Source organism: Labeo rohita, chromosome 5, assembly GCF_022985175.1.
Source record: "Labeo rohita strain BAU-BD-2019 chromosome 5, IGBB_LRoh.1.0, whole genome shotgun sequence".
NCBI classification, from domain to species: domain Eukaryota; kingdom Metazoa; phylum Chordata; class Actinopteri; order Cypriniformes; family Cyprinidae; genus Labeo; species Labeo rohita.
In genome coordinates, this window is record NC_066873.1 from 38,248,704 (window position 1) to 38,269,152 (window position 20,449).

Sequence of the window (20,449 nt, forward strand, 5' to 3'; positions counted from 1 at the left end):
TCTTGCGGGTTTTTTAAATTAAAAATAGTTAATTAAAATTGTACACGTGTATTGACGCATTGCTATGTAATTATTTACTGCGTACATTTTAACACTTTTAAAACGAATTCTAGGATCCAATTTATTTTGAATTATGCATTTTTATTTTTATTTATTTTTTTGTCCTATTATTTATTTATTTAGTCTGCTCGTTTATTTATTTATTTAATTTTAATAGCAAGTGTTGACGTCGCAATGCCGTACTCGTGTGTTTTACACGTAATTACTCAAAACTGTCACAGTGTTTGTGTGTGTGTGTGTGTTTTCGAAGCGCAGGTATTTCCTCTGGGATCAAACAGTGTTTTCATGCTGAACTTCTCACGCATCATTTTCGACTTCAAAGACGGATACAATTTTCGGTGCATTCGGCCTATACATAATGAGCATTTTTAGAAGCGGTCATTGTTGGAAACAGCCGTCAGTCATCATTCATGGATGCAGGTACACCGGCTGCGCGACCGCGGGCCCCAGTCGGCCCCTCTCATCAAGGCGAAGCGCTACCAGAGAAAACACAGATGGGTAGACCCCTGACGGAAGAGAGCCATGGGTCCGGGTGTCCCGGCCTTCCTGATGGGCCAAACTCATTACCTCTAGCCGGGAACAGCCTCACGCGAAGGGAGGCCCAATCCTCCAAACGGACTCTTCCGGCCCCAAATGTACTAAAGCAGGGAAACGGCATATGCGTTTTACTTGACAATGGACGGATTGTTAATAGATTTCATTACGAACTAGGATAAATATATAAACAGGCTAGCTACTATATCTGTGATTTACGTTTATTTAAGCAAGTTATAAAATATTACAGTTATAAAATATCTGGTAGTCAGCTGTCATATGCTAAATATTTAATTTTAAATATTTTACATTTATCTAAATAATTAAAACGTGTATCAAAACATTTATTTATTTGTCATATTTCTAATGTATATATTATAGTTTAAGTAGTAGGCTAAAATACAGCTAAAATAGAATTAATTTCTACTGACATTAAGAATGATTGTTTTGGCAGTATATTTAGCATGCCCAAAATGCGTAAAAATAGTAAGATACTCGATCCTCGTTCGTGCTTTGTTTTTCATTGCCTTTTTGCCCCCACGGTTCTGTTTTTCAGTTTTAATCACTATTAACGCCGAGCAATTTGAAATGCCTGCATTAGGCATTGCTGGTCCCAGTGCATCGAGTTGTTACCACAAACAAAAAATTATACGACCAATTAGTCGTCGCTCAAATGGCTGGAAACATTGTTTAACCTTTGATACTTCAGAAAGTCGTTAGCTGTCAGAGGTCAAATGGTGTGCAAGCGTTTCTTTCCTCTACCATGGGATTACCTAAATAACGCTGTAGAGAAACGGGAGAGTAGACGTTGCCAAACGCGGTTTTCTGTCTATTTCAGTAACGCCACACTCGTTTACAGTGTTGGTGTTACAGTGTAATTACATAAATAATGAGCAGTGACATCTATGACCTATTTATTTTGTGCATTTTCTGTCTTTTTGTAACTGCAGAGTAAGTATTAAGTCTTGTTATTCATCCTAAAAACTGTAGTAGCCTATGTTTAATATGGACAATAAGGATTTCTCTCCAGTTTTTTTTTTTAATTCTAATTCATTTTGTAGACTGGGCCTATGTATAATCTGAATTAGCATATTGATGTAATAAATCAATTTTTCTATAGTTTATCCACCTTATTTTTTCAGATAATGTGTAGGACTTCCGGTTCATAAGCGTCGGAGAGAAAGAAAAGAAATGTTAAAGAAGTGTGTTCGTATTTAAGATAGTACATTAAGATAATACGGTAAGACACAGGAGTTTACAAAATCAAGCAGCAAAATGAGCTGTTTTGTACAGTTTAAATAGTTGTTGGGACGATGAAACAGAAGTAAATTGTACAAATGGCCGCGTCCACTCTTACACACGTGTAGTTTTTAGTAGTATTCAACGATTTCTTTTCCTCAAATCAGTCTTTTTTTTCGGGTTGAAATAGGCCCAAACTGACAATATCACAACTCTCTATTCGATAATGCATCAGTAATTTCTTTCCAAATCAAACATATCTGGAGTTCTGAGGAGAATAAAAAAGCAGGGAGTTGCATTTCCTCCAAGTAAGGAAAGAATTAGATAAAGCTTCTGGTAAACCTGGAGAAGAACTGCAAATGGTACTGGAATATGTTTAAAGGTAAAATATTTAATGTTTATTTTACAAGTTCAGCACAGTCATTCTGTTCATTTATTTATTTGAATTGCTGTACGTCAGTGCCACGTTACAAGCTTCACGGACCTGCTAAAGGTGGTCTAGCATGTTCAAAAAAAAAAAAAAATCATTCTCAACCAGGAAAAAAAAAAAACATTTCAGGGCATTTCAGCACCTTCAAAACAGCGCAACATGCAAATATTCCATCTATCTAGAAGCTCAATGGCTCAAGGGTAATATATAATTTATGGCTTTTTAAAAGCAAAACAAAAAGTGCATCCAACACAAAAGTTCAATTCCAGTCCGTGATAATGTATTATTTGTCTAAATAAGTCTTTGTCCTCCTCGTTATACTGCAGTTTCCAGGTGTCCTGCCACTGAGTTCACAGGACATCCAGAGCTAATGTCAGGTCCACAGGGCTCATCCTAATGCTCCACAAGGACATTGTGACATTTCTCCCTTCAATAAATATGACAGCTTCTCTCTCCAATGGTTAGAAGCCACTGCAAAACATGTGCCCGACCCAAAACTCTGGGACACAAAGGTATGTGTGTTTTTTCTCAGTATGTGAGGCTCTCGATCTGAACCCGATTCGGGGTGCCAATTGAGTCATTATCTGGGTGCATAGTCGTAATTAGTCGGTGCGCTCGTTGCAGAGTACATGTTGGCTGTGGCTGGGTTCATGTGAGGGTGGTAACCGTGGCCTCTAATGCTCGGTGAAGGATACGGGGACGGCCTGGTTTTGGCTCCCAGATAGTGTTCGTAGGTTGTTGGGTACTTGTACGGATGATGGTGCAGGGTGTCTGGGGGTTGTGGGTGTCCGTCTAGGCGTAGTTCGTGGGGTGGGCTACGAGGGCCCGCTGTGAGGGGCACGGTGTGTAGGCCGCCAAGGACCGGAAGGGCTGGGCTGAGGACACGGGACATCAGTTGGTGAGCGGGGTCCGAATGGAGGGGAGTGCCGCTGGGGTCACGCTCATATTCTCGCCTGCTGTCTTCTGTGTTTAGGACAAAAAAAGAAAGTGTGTTAGATTTTAAGGCAAGACATGAAAGGCAAAAAGATGTTTTTTTCATTGCATTTTGCATTGGTCAATTTTGCCTTTTCGTAACTTTTTTTTTTTCCGACTAGTGAAAAGAAAACATCCAAAATTCACTTTTAAGGTTTTTTTTTTTTTTTTTGGCACTTTCAACTTCAGTATGCATCTTTACAATCCTTTGCTCAAAACTTTTTTTTTTTCCCCCCTGAGTCATAAATCTCCACTTAAGTAACACCAAAACAGTTTAATTCCTATCTACACTGTGAAGTTGTAAATAAAACAGAGATTACTGAAGTATGTTTTACAAGAAGATACCATTTCAGTTTTCCTACTTCAAAATGTCATTTTCGTTCAATGTTACTTGCAGTTTCTTTGTCATTGTGAAATTTACTGGCAATTTCTGAGTGAATAGTTTCTACACCATTTATTTATTTATTTTTTACAAATTATTCACAAAGGACAACATATACAACATTTTATTTCTAAAAGCCCTTTTTCCCAAGACTGTTGACAGTATTTTCTGATTTGTGGAGTGATAGAAAGAGATATCAAAATCCTTCTTATAAAATCTCTATTATGTGAACAAAATTCAACTATTAAACACACAACCAGTCATAAGGGTCGATTTAATTGTTAAATTAAATTGAGATTTATGCATCATATGAAAGCTGAATAAATAAGCTTTCCATTGATGTATGGTTTGTAAGGATAGGACATATCTGATGAGATGCAACTATTTGAAAATCTGTAATCTGAGATTGCAAAAAATCGAAATATTTATCTTTAAAGCTCAAATGAAGTTTGAAGTTTTAGCAATGCATATTACGAATTAAAAATTAAGTATTGATATATTTATGGTAGGAAATGTACAAAATATCTACATGGAACATGATCTTTACTTAAAACCTTAAACATTTAGATGATAATTTTGAACCATACAATGTATTTTTGGCCATTGCTACAAATATACCCATGCTTCTTTGGTTTTGTGGTCCAGGGTCACATTTGAGTGAAAACAAGTTTGCAATTCTTAATGTAATCAGTCATACTGGAGAGTATGGTGATGTCTGTTAGTTGCATTTTTACCCTCTTCACCTGCAGCATCTTGCCTTAAAATATGATATAGTGCAAGATATAACCAGGTGTTCAGTCATAGTGAATATGTTATTTTTAGGATTATTTTGCACAATCGAACTCTTGATTAGAGACCTGTCTGTGTACAGATGCACAGTTTTGAATGGCTCTTTATAAACATAGGAATCCCTGACAATGAGTTCAGGAACCTGAAGTGTAAAGAAAAAGCAGTGTAATTTAGTTCGTTTGTGAAATGAGATGTTCTGTGGTTGATTGGCAGGATAAGTCATAAGTGTCCTTCAGCCAAAGAGGCGAATTCTCACAGGAAATCATTTTACACAGAGCGCAGGACTGAAAAATCTCAGTCTGAGCATGTCCTCCGGGCATGCAGCTGTTCAAACCTTTGTGTATTGAAATTTGCAGCGCTCAACTAGACAAATGTAACTGTTTTGCTCAGTGGAACGTAGATGCTGAGAAACCAAACAGACTGGAGCCATTACTCGACTGAAAAATCCTAACTGCCTTTATTTGGGCCTGTTGCTCATTTCTAGCGTATTGCCTTTTACACGATAATCACAGATGAATAAGGTTTAGTGTTTATGTATGTAAATGTGCATTCCTGTACAGACTGTTTGATCAGTAATGGATTTAAATGTGTAATAGGCACACAATATTATCCATAAACCAAATGTGTCTATTTGTCTTGTCATGTTGTAGAAATGTTCATTTGCAAACTAAGAATAGTGGGGTTGTTTTAGTCATAAATGAGATTGTGTTAGCTTTGTTTTATATACAGACCTTTCTCTGTGCCGTTCTGCTGTGGGGGAGAGGACATGGGGTTTCTGGTTCGAGCAAACGCACTCATGATTTGCAGAGAGCCCGGCCTGTGATTCCTGGGCCTGAAAAGCAGGCAAGATAAAATCAGTGACATGCACTGGAATGCATTGTTTTAGGCTGTATGAATGAGTGGCATGTCTGACACAATTCTAGCAAAAAATATAATTGTCATTCAGAACAATAAATCATATTTCTGGTTACTTTAGTTAATATAGCATTTTTCAAAGTTTTTCAAAGTTTTTCAAAGTAAAAGTATGTATAATTTACTGTATAAAAGCGTTTATTATATTATACAATGCAATACATATGTCTTTTATCTCTATTTTTACGATAAAGTTAGCAAAAACGTACAAATAAACTTACTTAAAATACAGTTTTGCTATACAAATTTCAGTTCAGTACCTAATTTGTGTGTTTGCTCTGTCGGCATTAATGTGATTTTATTTAGACATGCATTATTATGTTCCTTACAAAATTTCCAATCGTTTTTTAAATCTCAGTTAAACATAAGCAAAAAGAAAACACTCACCAGTCCTCCGGATCACAGTCTCTGAAGCCCTTGGCAAACGGATTGCTGGCGATTTTCAGTTGTGTTATCTGAGAGAAAAAGAGTGAAAACGTGAAAAATGTGGTGAGCCGAATGAACAAATTCGCATATTGACCTCTAATATTGTTCATTTATTTTTATTCAGATAATAAAATTGTTTATACAGGTAATCATTTCTCAAAGTCTATTCCAGAGCTTTGTTATTATAAGGCGTTTTTTAAATTGTAAACTCATTTTTCTGCTATGTTACGCTCCAATTAATCGCGTATACAATGCTGTTAACGAATGTGCTGTATCCCTGAAAGGGCGTAGACACTCGACGATTGTATTTATATTAACAATAACACATTTCAACATTTATTTGGACACAGATTGGAAACTATTTATGTTAAATATGAACGCGAGAGCTAATGCCTCATGGCTGTGGAAAAGCGCTAGATGAAGATGTGTGCGTGATTTTCCGGAATGAGTTGAAAAACAAATGTAAAGCCCGCGGTGAGAGTTAGAGATCAAGAGGTCAAACTGATAGAAGACAGAGCAGGAAAGACAGATGAAAAAAAAAAAAAAAAAAAAAAAGAAGAAGAAAACACTGGACAGCTGCGCGAACGCATCAGTGACAGTCTTTATTCAGCGCTCGATATAGTCAAGTGTATCGTTTTAAAATTTTACATTTTGTTTTTTATAAAAAGTATTTGTGTTCAGTGTAATTAAAACTGTGTGATTATTCTAAAAAATAAATAGTTCTTTATTTTATGAAAATAATTTAAGTAGCCTATTAAAAAACGCATCTCGCAGTCAGTTCTAAAATATTCGCATGATACTCTAATTGATTTCTCTTAGAATTGTGCTTTTAATGTTTATTGTTACATTCGGACACACAGTGGCACGATTCGAAACAATACGTTTATAAATACAGCAACTAAGTAGGTTATATTTAGCATTTCCCCTTACTGTTGGGTCTTAATTGTGTGATCGCGGTAATATTATAACCAGTGGGCATATGTGACAACAGGAAGGTCTTTCTAAAAAGCATTAATTAGTGTCAGAGATGAGCACTTACTCTGTGGTTTTGATACGCTGTGACGGCGGTAAATCTGGTCTCCTCGAAAACAAATGTCTTGTAATTTTCCTCGGCGTATTTCTCACTATCTTTCCTAGGATCCACGTAGACTACGTGGAATCTGGGCTGGTATCTGTGCATTGAGTTCAGTATGATCTGCAAAAGCAATAAATAATTGTACATGATTTTAAAAATGATTAAAAATCAGAACAGCGAAAATCAGCGCTCCGTTTGGGATGAATTACGTGCCGCGCTTCACACATAGATATAAACTTCTTATTTGGCATATTTAGGTTACTTAACATTAATACATAAACATAGTAAAGTAAAACATTACATTTGCAATGTTAAAAGTGCAAAAACTAAGAAGCAATCAATTGTCGGCTATAACTAAACATTAAAAAAATTATGAGGACATATTACGGGTTTCCCCTGCTATTTGTGTCGTTAATGATATAATTATAGGTATAATTAAAGTCCAAAATATGTATACGACGGAGTGATAAATACACTAATTATTTCCGCTGCAACATCAGGCTACTGTACAAAAAAGGTTATATTTAATAGGCCTACTGCCTTTAAATGCAGATAGGCGTAATTTAGGAATATATTATCATCTACTCACATATCATTTACTCATTCTTCCACTGGTCTGTGCTGTTTTCAAAAATATAAAAGATGACAAAAGATTAATATAGCACTTACATGTCCGTTGTCGTCTAGTAGATTGTTGGTTAGTTTTAGTTTATCGAAGGACACGATCTGTTTCATCCACTGCGCTCCTTTGGCAGGTGAGTCGGGGTGATAATGCACTCTTCCTGGGGTTGCTGGATCAGCTTTCCCGGCCACCAGCCACGATGAACTGTGGAAGGCATACCTTCAGTATAGAGAGGAAAGAAAATGAGTGCCGCGTTTAGGGAAATTGTGCATATTATAGGCCTTAATATGATTCACTAAATATAATTCAAATTCCATTCGAAATTTTCATTCGTTTTGATGCGGACGTGGTGTATGTATGCTTAATGTACAGTGGCGCATAAGTATGTGCCCCTGGCACTTAGGGTCTATGGCATACCTGTATCGTTTATCATCCACTGGTAGGAAATCCATCAGGAGCATGTAATCTGCCATTGGGTCCATTCCAAATATTTTGACTTGAAATGTAGGAAACATTCGTCTAAAGAAAACAATGCAGAAGTATCGTTGGTTATATATTCATTAATAAACAATCTGGTACGCTTTCTATTTATGGAATCATTTTATAGGCTCTTTTAATTGTGAAGCCGAACTATTTTGCTGACAAATTGGAATGTAGCCTACAAATCATACATTCATTTTATGTCAACTCCAAACCTATACAGTATTAGGCCTACGTTACGCATAATCAGATTTATTTTCAGCACACATCGCAGCGTTTTCCCCTTTCTCGCTCATAAAACTCACACAGGCCTGCGCAGAAGGATGGAATTGTAGATTGTGCTGAATAAACACACAAGGACGCAAGTTGTGTTCAAATGTGTGTCGACAAATACATTATTCTGAACCCTTATAAGCCCTTCTGTATGCAACCTTCTGGAGGCACACCACATGCTGCATACCAGTGAAAGTGATACTAGAATCTTTGTTCAGTGGACGTGAGTGTCTTTTCAAGGCGATAGTTGTGGATAGATGAAGCTAAAGTAGCTTTTAAAGTGGCTTTCCTTAGATCCAGAGCAGTGAGTATCCTTTGAAATGACAGATGACCTTGCACACACGCATAAGCGGACAAGCAGTTAAAATATTAGCTGTTATCTATTAGAGGTTAGAATGTTTGCTGCTTCTTTTTTAATTATAATTTTCCCTTAAACTTTCTGTTTTAGCCGCATCTGGCGCCGTTTAGCATCGAGCATAAGCATAATCATTATGAATCAAGGCTGTTGGCTTTATAAGGGTCATTAATATTGTTAAATAAAACTCACTTTTGTTTCCATAAGTAAATATGTAAAATGATTAAAATGTATCTATTCCATATGCCACCTTGCAAATAAATGTATAATGTTTAGTCTGGATTTAAATTAAGTATCAGTATTAATACACGTCTTTAGGCCATAAAGAAAAAAAAAAAAACATTGTTTTTGCAGATCGAACCGATACTTGTAGTCTTATTATTTGCTTTTAAATACTTTTATATTTTTTTAAGTGTATAGATACCTAAAATGATGACGATTATATTCGACCTATTTGGATATTTACCTTTTTAGTTTGGTTTCCTTCACACTTGGCACAGATTTTCTTTCTTTTCTTTTCTTTTCTTTTCTTCTTTGCTTACCTGTTTTGTTTACATTTCTGTATACACATTATAAAATGTAATCTACTGAAACTGAACACTTAAAGTATAATTGTTTAATTGTCTTAATTTCTCGAAATAAAATTGGTGGTAAAGTCACACGGTAAGTTAGCTGAAGTGGTAAATTCATTGCATTTTTCGACCACTTTTAATTTAATCCGACCTACTGATGGAAACAATAATAATAATTGAAAACTCACGAAGTCATAAATGATCGGGTAAAATATGGCAAAAATGGTGAAAGACTAATTGAATGTAATCGAAATGTTATTGTAGTTAATATTTTACATTTTTAAATATATGCTTCTCTAATTGGAAAGGATAGTGACGCCATCTGACGCACCATGAACAAAAAATAATATATAGTTCTGTGCAAACGTTTGAGCCGTAAGGCAAATTTGACTAAAATAGTTTTAAAACACTCCTGGCTTTGGTTTAAAAAAAATCCACTTTTATTTGCAAAATATGTCTAGGGTCGGTATAGCTAATATGAACAGTTTTATGGTGATGTTCTGCTACCTATCTGAATAAAACTCTAATTTGCTTGCGCAATCAGAGTACTGTTTACGGTGCATGCAATATTATTCTCTACTGAGCCGCTTCGACTTCTAGTAGGCCACAGCAGCTGCAAGAAATTAACACTAAACTAGATGAACGATACTTATATTGGTTTAGTGACCTCATTGTCATTATTATGCAGTTGCAATGCTTCCAAAATAATGGTGTCGTTCAGCTGCCTTTTGCTTTCCCCACATGTCATTTTTATTTAGAAGATAATTTGCTGATAGAAACGTACCTTAGAGCATCAAATTATAATACTCCCTGGCTGAGGCCTGGCTATATCCAAATGCATATGTGACTTTGTGTCTGTGTGAGTGTGTGTGCGTGTACGCACGGGCGCATTTATCTTAGTCTTATAGTGTATATATATTCATTTATTTTGCATTCGTTTAACCACGGTCTTTTTTCCACGAAGTAAATGCAAACTAAATCTCGACATTCACCTGAAAAAACAGACCGGCCTGTAAAAATAAGACACTATAGCTATGCATATGCTAGTGAATTAATGGTGAAAGCCAGTGAGGGGCCCTTTAGCACACAGGTGAGCTAGAAATGTACTGTATCTCATGCTATCTGTCTTATCGCTGTGTAAATACACACAATAGACTGTTTACACTTCATTGTAAATGGCCATGATTGTGCTAAGCTAATGCACTGTTAAGGGTATTTATTCAGAATAGGACCTATTGAACTTTCTGACAATAAGATGATAAATGTATCTTTCCCGCGCAAGAAGTAGTTTTTAAGATGTCTTTAAGAGTTGCTCCAAAGGTTTTCAAGCGTATTAATTCTTTAACAAACGATATATAATGCTTACCACATCAGTAGTTCAAGTACAATGATGATTAAGTTTAATTAACGTTTCAAACTGAAATGTGAATTTATAAGTGTATGTTTATAAGTGTTGAATTAAAAATGACTAAAGTAGTTTCCTTTGCATAAATCTCAGATTCAAAATATAACGCTTAACGCGTCAGTAGTTCAAGTACATTCGTAATTAAGTTTAATTTAAATTTCAAATACTGAAATGTGCATTTAATTGTACGTTAAACGTTATACGACGTTTCGGCGTTAAATAAAAAAAAATACTTTAGTCTTTTGTATTTTTTTGTGCCTGAATGTCGAGAAATTGTATTAAAAACAACTAGATGTCATATTATTTTAAAGTTCAGAAACCTTTCAACTCACCTCCCAGCTTTAGTGACAATCATTTCAGTCCCAAGTTGATTAAATTCATCCCAGAGTGCCTTCATTTCCAACTGTACGTTAATATTGGCTACTTTAGGGTTCTTTTTCACCAGCGTTTTGTTCGGCGTTGAGCTTGACGACGACGACGAGCAGTTGGACGTTCCGGTGTCTCCCTGTGCCGGGGCCTGCGCTGGGTTGGATCCGGAATAGTTGTAGCCGTGCTGGGTAGCCGGGCACGGCTCAAACTGGCTTTCATGATGGCTGTAGGGATCCCCAGGGGAAGGAGAGAGATGGTAACTCCCGGGCGTATTGAGACTGCTCAGGCTGCTGGTCGTGAAGGCTGCAACATCGCAAAAATGGGACAGCTGCGTCAGCCACGGGCTTGATATTGCTGAAATCATTCCAAAAACTGGATTTACAATTTGCGCAGGACTCGAGTTCAAAAGCAACAGTATGCAAGTGAATGCAAGGGTGCGCCTACGATTATCAAATAGAAAGTAATATCACGACGTCCCAAGTGATAGTGTATCGCGTATCGTTTGCGTGAATCCTTAAAGAACGATGGTCTCCGTTTAGGTTAACGCATAGTGCCTAGGTGAAGCAGTTGAGATGAAAAGCCGCGTTAGAAATGTCTTCTTTTGTAAAAACGCCTTCCTAAGTAGCGTTGTATTGATTAGCGAGGATCTAAACTTGTGCGCATTCGCGCTCCGTTGTTTTCAAAGACTTGCGCGCTGTGAACTGTTCCAAGCGGCCTCTGTCCTGCCCCTCTGCTAAACTGAAATCCAGACTTCTCTCTTATCTCTCGCATAGGGCCTCCCCTTTGCGATAAAACCGGTTCTTATTTCTATTTAGATAAGGAACTGCAGGTAATGTGCCTTTCCTCGCCTTGGGACGAGACTGATTGACAGAGAAGTGCGCCCCTTATAATGGGCTTTCCGGCACCCATTTACTTTTGGATAAGTGTATCGCCCACACCGCCCTCCTCTAACAATAGACTGGTTAGCTGGCACGAAGGAGAGTAAACTTTTTTCGCAAAGCAAACAAACACCCGCGCAACACGGACAAACAACTAATGTTGCGAAGGAACAACTCTCCGCTCCATTTCTAGAACGCTATTTCCTTCTCTTTTTTTTCACAATTTTGCCACTGGCTTTATCCGCACCACAGAGCGGCTCATCCTTGGGTTGGAGGTGGAATCTGAGTTTCCTAGATTTCTGTGACACTTTGCGAGCTTCGCTTTGCCTCGCACGAGTTTAATGAATGGTTTATGCCGTTTGAGGACCATGCAACGACTAGCCTGTTTTACAAGTTGTAGCTAATGTGTAACTTATGAGAAATGATTTGCATTTCTGGATATTGTACAGATTAGTTCGCTGAGAGCAACGCGCGGCGTTTTATTTATTGAGTGCGTTGGGGCGTAAATAGACAGAACCTGCTGTGTTGAATATGTTTGCAATACTGAAATACACGTGTCTTTGGCGACGCGAAAGTGTTAAACAGACTGCGCGAGCCCGACAAATCACAAGGTTATTGTCAAGATCGTGCCCGTACCTTCCATCTCCCGCGTCACAGTGCTGTAATGCATTTTAATAGATCTGGAGCAGTTTTGCACCACTTGCTTGTCCAGGCTAGTGGCGTGTTTGTCAAACGTTGCGTTTCCTGCTTGATCCCTCGCTGAAATCAGACAGGCAATACTGAAAGCATTTGCCTTTGGAGAAAGGGGACTACTGTCGTCCATAAGCGAGAAACCGAGTCAAGGAACGCCGCTTCCACCCCCTTCCGAGTTACTCCATGTCGAGAACACAGACAGTACAAACAATAACTCGAAGTACACGAAGTTGCATTCTTTAAGAAAGGGCCTTTTGACGATGTTGGTGCTCTCCGGTGTTTTCAAAACAAACTATTCCCACGGAATTTGCTCTGCTTTATATGCTCCAATTAAAAGATCTGCTCGAACACGTCCGGCTGTATTAAAACATCGCTCTTCCACACACACACACACTCAAAAAAAAAAAAACTCTTTTCTTCAGCCGCGGTGTCTGGGTGATGTCATTAGGGCTCGCTGGAGAAGAGCTACTGCGGGAGAGAATGTCAGAAACGCGAGCTCCACGCCTCCAGTGCACGGTTGAAAAAAGTGTGCACGCTCTCCACGGGATGTTTTATTTGAATAGGACCTTGTCAATCACTCTACCAAATTTGAATTCACTGGCAAGAAAAAAGGAAAAGAACAAGAAAACGTCACGCGGATGTCCTGCTGTACTTTTACAGCAAATTATATGTTGTGATATTTCCCACTGCTGGTGGAAAACATTGCACGCACAGACGCTCTGAACAACTGCACACCAGTGAAGTGCACTCAAGACACTCTCAACTGCTCGTTAAATGAATCCAGCTTAAAGTGGTTGACCTATCAGTGCATTCAACAAAATTTCTTCAGTGGTCCTTTGCAACATCTTAGGCTCACTGAATATTGTTCTTGAGCTGCAGGCTGCTTTACGTTCCTTTAAAGATTCTTGATGTTACAGTATAGGCTATTCATCATCACGTTGGTTTCTGGGATTTAAAAAGTTATAATTATTATTTTATTTATATAAGCTGCGCTGTAGCTTCAGGCTGTAAACTTTTCGCATTTATTTTTAAAAATGCATATGGCTGTTTTAAATAATTTAATCTAGCTTTAGGGCAATGCCCTTATACACTAAAACACTATTTATTCAAAATATCAATTTGTGTCAGGTCGTTTTTGCTTTTTTTTAAAAACATTTATTAACAAATGACTCTAACACTATTCGGCCGTTCTCAATGGGCAGTGACTGTAAGCAAGGAATTATGTTGCTGAAATGTCTGCATTTTTTTTTGCAAATCATTCGGTCGTCATCCAAGTCTGCTTCTAGATAATGACCCATGTGCATGTGAAACGTAAGGAGTGTATCGCGTGGCTTAGGCACTTGACCCTTCTCTCTGGTATACAATATCTAACTGGTTATCGGCTTATCAAGGTTCATAATTAATGAATAGAAACAAAAGTTATGTTTTGTTGACCTGCAGCGATAGCAACCGGATTGAATCTAATTTACACTCGGGCGATTGAATAACAGGCAAAAGCAGCGGGGCACTAATGAGATAACCTAGTTAACTACACCACTGTTTTCACTTCAGCTTAACACTATTTGTTTTTGGATGTTTATCTTACGCCTAGCATGCTATCGGTCGTAAATAAACAAATGTTATTTCTTTTTTCCAGAGAAAGATTTGAGGTGTGTGGGCCTTTCACTCAAAGAATTATTAACAATTACAGAAGAAGGAAAACAAACTTTTATTGAATCCAAACGTGCATTAAATTCCCCTTCTGCTACTAATATAGACCATTACATGATTTGATAAATTGCATTTGACTTAAAAATAAAATCTTTGAAGTCGTAAAGATGATTAAATGCAATATTGTTGCATCATTATTTAATATAGAAATCTTTTTAGTGTTTTGCTGTATACAGCAATAAAACACAAAACGAATTTGTTGCATTGGTGACTCATCCCTCAATCTGACGTAGTTTTTATTTATTTCATTGTTCTTTGTATTTGTAGGAATGATTGCAGTGATTGTGGTTTTGTGCAAGATCAAGCAGCAGACGTGCGTAAGTATTTCCTTCTTTTATCAGATGCGTCTTTTGATTCCAGGTCACTTCATCACTGTCAAGTCGGAAGCGTCCTTTGTAAATACTCAGGTGATAACAGACACAATTCAGAGCTTGATAAAAACTGGACAGACCGTAATGTAGCGCAACGGAAAATAGATTTTGTGCAAGGAAAAATGCATGAGTTGCATATTTAAAAAATAGTCATTAAGATGAAAACGTGTCTCATGATTTTCCACCCCTTTTGTAAATAGCAGTTGATTTTTCCACAGCAACATCATCTGCCAGTACAAGTTTAAGCGGGTCCATTAACAGCGGGTTCAGATTTTGGGACAAAAATGCATTTATATTTGTCTTAAACCAATTTGCCTTTCAGCTTCCGAAGTACTGTGCGCACTCTGTGCTTTTTATCCCTCTTTTTTGGCGCTCGTAGCTTTGCAAATCATATTTTAGAATTAAAATATAAAAAATAAAAAAAAAATAAAAAAACAGGCCATATTTACTCTGCAGATTTTAAAGATTGGAGGCTTCTTTGTTATTATTTTTTATTATTATTCTTGGGTTTAGACAAGCTTCTCTTTATCAGTGTGCTTTAAATTAATATCTTAGCCCTATGTTTTTGTTAGTCACTAAGTAATACCTTTGGACATTCACAGTTTAATACCAGTTAAACATAAGTTCTGTTTTAGTAGAATTAGTAAACATCATTCATTTGTGGTTTGGATGCAGTTTTCAAGGGAGACACGTTTCCTGTTTTGTCTCTCAGCGGCGCCTTTCAGATTCTACCAGGTGTGTATGTGTGCATGCGTGTGGATTTTTTTCCTGCATATACCGTATTACATCTAAAGTAGAAGCCATTTTTCCTCAAGACACAGGATAATATAATAAAGCTAAGTTTTTAAATTCATCTAAGTGTAACGTTTAATGATTTTAATTGCAAACATTCAGGCTTAACAGGCCAACAGTCGATGTATATTCAAATATGAATAGCCTACTTGAATGGATTACATTTGCGTGATGTCGTGTTTTATGTAACTAAACCTACGTAAGGCGTTAAATAATAATGTTAGATGTCAGCGATTTGTTTGTTTTGTGCGATTGTGAATTTGCCTCTGAGCAGAACTCTTGTTGCCAAGTTCACGTTCAGTCCACAATAGACTAGCGACACTGTTAAATTGTCACACAGCTTGATAAATTGTTATATATTTTCTTTTTGTCCTGATAACCGTTACTGAGCTCCAATAACTATATGCTAATTGAGAAAAAGTGTTGTTATTCATAATTCTCTTTAAATAACAGTACTGTTTAGACATGCATAAATAAACACCCAACAATTTAAGTAAAAAAAATCCACCTGAAAATTACAGTAAATTTTTTTTAGGTTAAAATGACTAGACATTATTTTAACTTTAAATAATGAAGTTCACAGTTAAAACCACTGCTTACGATTCATTTGAAGTTCGGATGATCAAATGATGAACTTTTTTTTATGGCATTTATTTTTCGGATGTTTTGTTGGAAATATACTTTCTTCTGGACTAAGTGCTTCTATAATAAAAGAACACACGACTATAACACTTGGTCATTTATGCAAATATACAGAAGATATTAGCATAAACTGACTCTACAATACTATTATTTTGATGTTGTTTTTTTAAATGCTAGATGCACCTTTTGGATCATAAGAAAAACGTATTATTTATTTTTAAATAAATACTAATTAAATACTAATTATTTTCCCGACAAGCCGTAAATTGCTTTAATTTATTCGCATCCAGCATTTAAAAACGTCATTATGTTAGTATAATAACCAATTCAATAAACAAGAATCTCGACTGTCAGACTGTGAATAAAAAAATATGAATAAATAGGTCATATTAAACTACTGGGTTCATTTTTAGTGGGGATTTTCACATTTGGTTATCGAATTATTATGATGTCATTATTTGCGGAAAACAGTACTGAAATGACGTTTTGGAAACCTTTTTTCGTGTTAGGACTTCGTATACGTTTACACGGGAATATTTTTAATTGAACTTTTTACGTTATATTTCGGTCTTTATTTAGTAGTTTTTTTTCTGTCCTGGAGGGAAAATTAAATACTGAAATGCATATTGTTTTTTGATTTGGTATATTCGATTATTTTTGGTGGTGGTTTTGTTACTGCTAGCAATATTATAGCGAATGTACTAATCATTATAAAGAAAACTAGATATTCTGGAGAATATTGGTGTTTTTATATGAATATATTTATGGAGAAGTACTCTTTCAGTTTTTCGTGCATTAAAGAGAGTAAACTGTGTGGTCCTGCAGTCGGGGTTTGGGTTCTGCTGTGGTAACACGAGACTCGATGCCTCATTAGAAACTTTCATATGTTAAGACATGTTCTGTATGCTTTCAAAGCTGCGAGGATGATGAACCTGAAGGGAAAGTCATTGCGAACGCCCAAACAAAAAATAGCGTCCTAATTTCAGGCCCCGTTTTCATCTTTAACACTGAGTTCTGTTTTGTGATATTTGCGTCTATCAGCATCCAGTATTTATGAATGGGATCCTTCCACACTGCATGTATCTCGCAGTGCCTCCAGGCGTTTTTTAGGTATCTCTCCAATTTTTTACAAAACCCAGGAGAGAGAAAACGGTCAGATGTTAATTAGAACCCGATATCAATTAGCAGATAATAAATCATGGCGTGTCAGAGGAGCGCGCGGCGCTGATTTTCGAGCATTCATGTATGGGGACGGTATATAAAATCCTATCCTATCTAAATATTAGCCCAAATCCCTGAATAAGACCCGCAGGAAGTGAGCAGTTGACCGCTGACAGTTGGGTTGCTGAGTAGCTGTCCCCTGATTCCCAAGACCGGTTTCACATAGCAGTCGTGTGCAAATACAACACAAAATGCTCAAAAATACATTGAATATGTAATTATGTCTTTTTGCAAATATTGCATGCGTAAAGCTGATCTGAATGCTCATGCATGATGAATTAAGACATATTCGTGTTATTTTAGACGATTTATGGGTATTGTAGTTTTTGAAATTTAATTTTGTTTACATAATAATGAATTGCATCACAGACGGACATTAGATTGTTTATTTAAAAGATAGTCGCAGAATCGGTTTTAATATGTAATACATTTTCTATTTTTGGTGATAGGCTTTTATTTTATTTTTATTAATACTATTTATAACGATTGCTGCTTTTTAGTAGTATTGGTGTTGGTGTATTAGATTGTTATTGGTCGTATTTTGTTCTTGTTGTTGTTACTAGCAGTAGGCTATTAAACAAAGTTAAAGTTCCTAAAGACGCGATTCTAAACAAAGTTAAGAAAATATAATTTTCAGAAATATTGATTGGTGCTTTTCGTGGATTTTTGTGACAGATTAAGTTCCTATATTTGCAATATTGTTTATTCGTGGTGACAGGCTTTTATTTTCAAATTAAATCATTTAAAACATTTTATTTTCAGAACTGTAATATTACTAACAACAAATATGATTATTAATAATAATATATAGCTGTTGGTAATTTAGTTAAAAATTCAGTATGTCTAAAATAAAAACAGAAAAATGCATCCATCTTTTACGTGGGGTTTAGAACGAAATCATCGCGTCTGAACACATTATGAACACTTTATGGTGCTTGTCGTATCGTTGGACTTTTGGTAGTTTTGTTCAGCATCCCTGTCAAGGGATCTGTCTGTCAGAACGGGAAATGTGACAATAACTGGGGATATGAACTGGGCATGGTTAAAGAACATTTACAGTAAACACGCTTCCTTTTTGGCTCCAAAATTCATGTTTCCTGTTAAACTGTTCGTTTTTTATTTTTGCCATTTGAGTATGGGGACGTAAAAACACAATGGTCATGGATACAATGAAACCGTTATCCTCATGTGTCCAAACAAACACTATAACCTTGGAAAAACTGTTTGTCACGCACGTTTTCCCCATAATTAAAAAATCGAGTTGACTCTTGAATATTTACCCTTTAGTACACTAAATAGCAGTGCAAATGTCCTTGTTTAGCATTTATTACTTGTAACGACTTTGTCACAGATTTAATTCAACTTTATTAGTTGGTTTCAGATAATACGTTTATTATTATTATTATTATTATGATTAAATCTCCATCCCACATATAGTTTTGCACAATGTTAAGAAATTTCATAGACCACTGAAATGACTAGTAGTACCCATTAAACTACTTGTATACTAAAACTACTTTTTAAAAATACAATTTTAGACATATATGCCTAAATGCATCATATATTTTAATTATTATCATCATTTTCATTATTCAGAGCTCCACTTTTGGTTCTATTACTGACAGGAAATGAACCCTGCAATTATTTTTCCCTTTTGTAAAATCCAAAACCCAAATATGTATGTAATATTTGTGACATCCTTCCAACTGTGCATTGCTTTCAGTATAGGAATGTTTGGGAGGATGGTAATGATTTTATAGGTGCCTGTTTTAATGTTAAATGTGCAGAAAGTTGATGATTTATAATAGATTTCTTCTTTTTTTATTTAAAACTTGGCATGTATTTTTTCCACTGTGTATCTAATGATAAATGTGGCCGTAGTGGTCTTCCACAGGTTCACGCTGCATATAAATCCAGGCAGTCTTGAAAGGGTCACGAAAACATATTTTGTCGAGCAGATTTCTCACAGAACACAGAGAGACCCCGGAATGTCCCACGAATGAGGTTTTTCAGAAAAATCAACCCCCCTCCTTTGTTTTAAAATGGGAAAGCTTTTAGCTTTTGAAAAGTATCCTTTTCCTATCTGAGCAGAGGCGGCAAGCCCATCATCACCTAACCCCTCTCCAGCTCTGCCATTGGCCAGCTGCTAAATAGCTGGCATTCCTGTTACAAAAAACCCATGATATGGACTCAGGGCCGCAGTGATCTTCCAAATTAATTAAGACCTTTTTCTCCACCCGAGAGGGATCTGGTGCGTTTGTGTCTCTAATTGGCTTTAAGCTCAGAATGAAATGTATGGAAAATCTCACGTTATTATCGCTAGCTACTCTTCTAACGTAAAGTCTGTATCTCGCTGTTTTCCTCCTGTTGACCTCTTCACCGACACAAGCTGGTGTTTATTTTAATATGCGAAGGTCTCATGTTGTTATTCTGGAGAGATCGCGAGCTCATCTCTCTCGTTCTTTCTCTCTTTCACCCTCCTGCTGCTACTGCTGACCGCAGCTGTCCTCTCTCTATTACCTTCACTCTATTTCTGAGAACTGATGCCTGTTTTCAGCTGGTCGTGCAGTGAATGAGTGTGTGTTCTTGAAGTACAGTAAAGACCAACCGTGATTGACAGCAGTAGAGGACTTCATGTCTTACTGCTCTGTGCTCTTCATTTCTGCTCTCAAACTCCCACTTTCTGTCTGTTTTCTTCGGAATTAATTCATTGTGGGACTGTAATTCAACAACACTGCTCCATTATGCACAGGATTTAAGTTTTCGCCTTTTAAGTAGAGTACACACTGATGATCTTCGCAAATGGGCACAGGAAATGAGTAAAATTTGGCATAAGATGCTTTAAAATCTCAGAATGCTGCCTTTATGTCTGTCACCACCAGTCACACCGACCAAACGAAGTGGTTGGAAAACCATCTAAAATAAAGTTTGGCCCACAGAGGGCAAAACGTACAGGAAATTGCCATTGCGCTTTCCTGTGCTCCTCATCTCTGCCATCCAGATGAAGAGCAGGAAGTCACATGGGCTTGTGAACAATATGGGGCATGAGTGAAATGCTAAATTCGGAAAAATTCTGGTTCCTCGCCAAATGTAAATTTAGAGAACATTCCCAGATATACACTAAAGTTTTTTCAAAGCTCTAAACAAAAATACTAAGTCAGTTTTTCTACTATATATATATATATATATATATATATATATATATTTTTTTTTTTTTTTCAAAGTTGTAATGAAACAGATTATTGAA

At 36.5% G+C, this 20,449-nt stretch overlaps 1 protein-coding gene across 2 annotated transcripts; it reads right to left on the reverse strand.

The window, feature by feature from the left end:
• Positions 1 to 2,173: 2,173 nt before the first annotated feature.
• On the reverse strand, positions 2,174 to 13,185 carry tbx1 (T-box transcription factor 1). Of its 2 annotated transcripts, none has more exons than XM_051111065.1 (8): positions 12,410 to 13,185; positions 10,859 to 11,198; positions 7,859 to 7,960; positions 7,489 to 7,660; positions 6,784 to 6,939; positions 5,706 to 5,773; positions 5,138 to 5,238; positions 2,174 to 3,226 (listed from the first exon to the last, which is right to left on the reverse strand). In XM_051111065.1, the coding sequence occupies exons 1-8, from the start codon at positions 12,594 to 12,596 to the stop codon at positions 2,844 to 2,846; spliced, it is 1,509 nt and encodes a 502-aa protein (XP_050967022.1). In that variant the 5' UTR covers positions 12,597 to 13,185; the 3' UTR covers positions 2,174 to 2,843. The 2 variants fall into 2 exon arrangements, with proteins under 2 accessions (XP_050967022.1, XP_050967021.1); XM_051111064.1 differs by having other exon boundaries at positions 10,859 to 11,249.
• Positions 13,186 to 20,449: the final 7,264 nt, after the last annotated feature.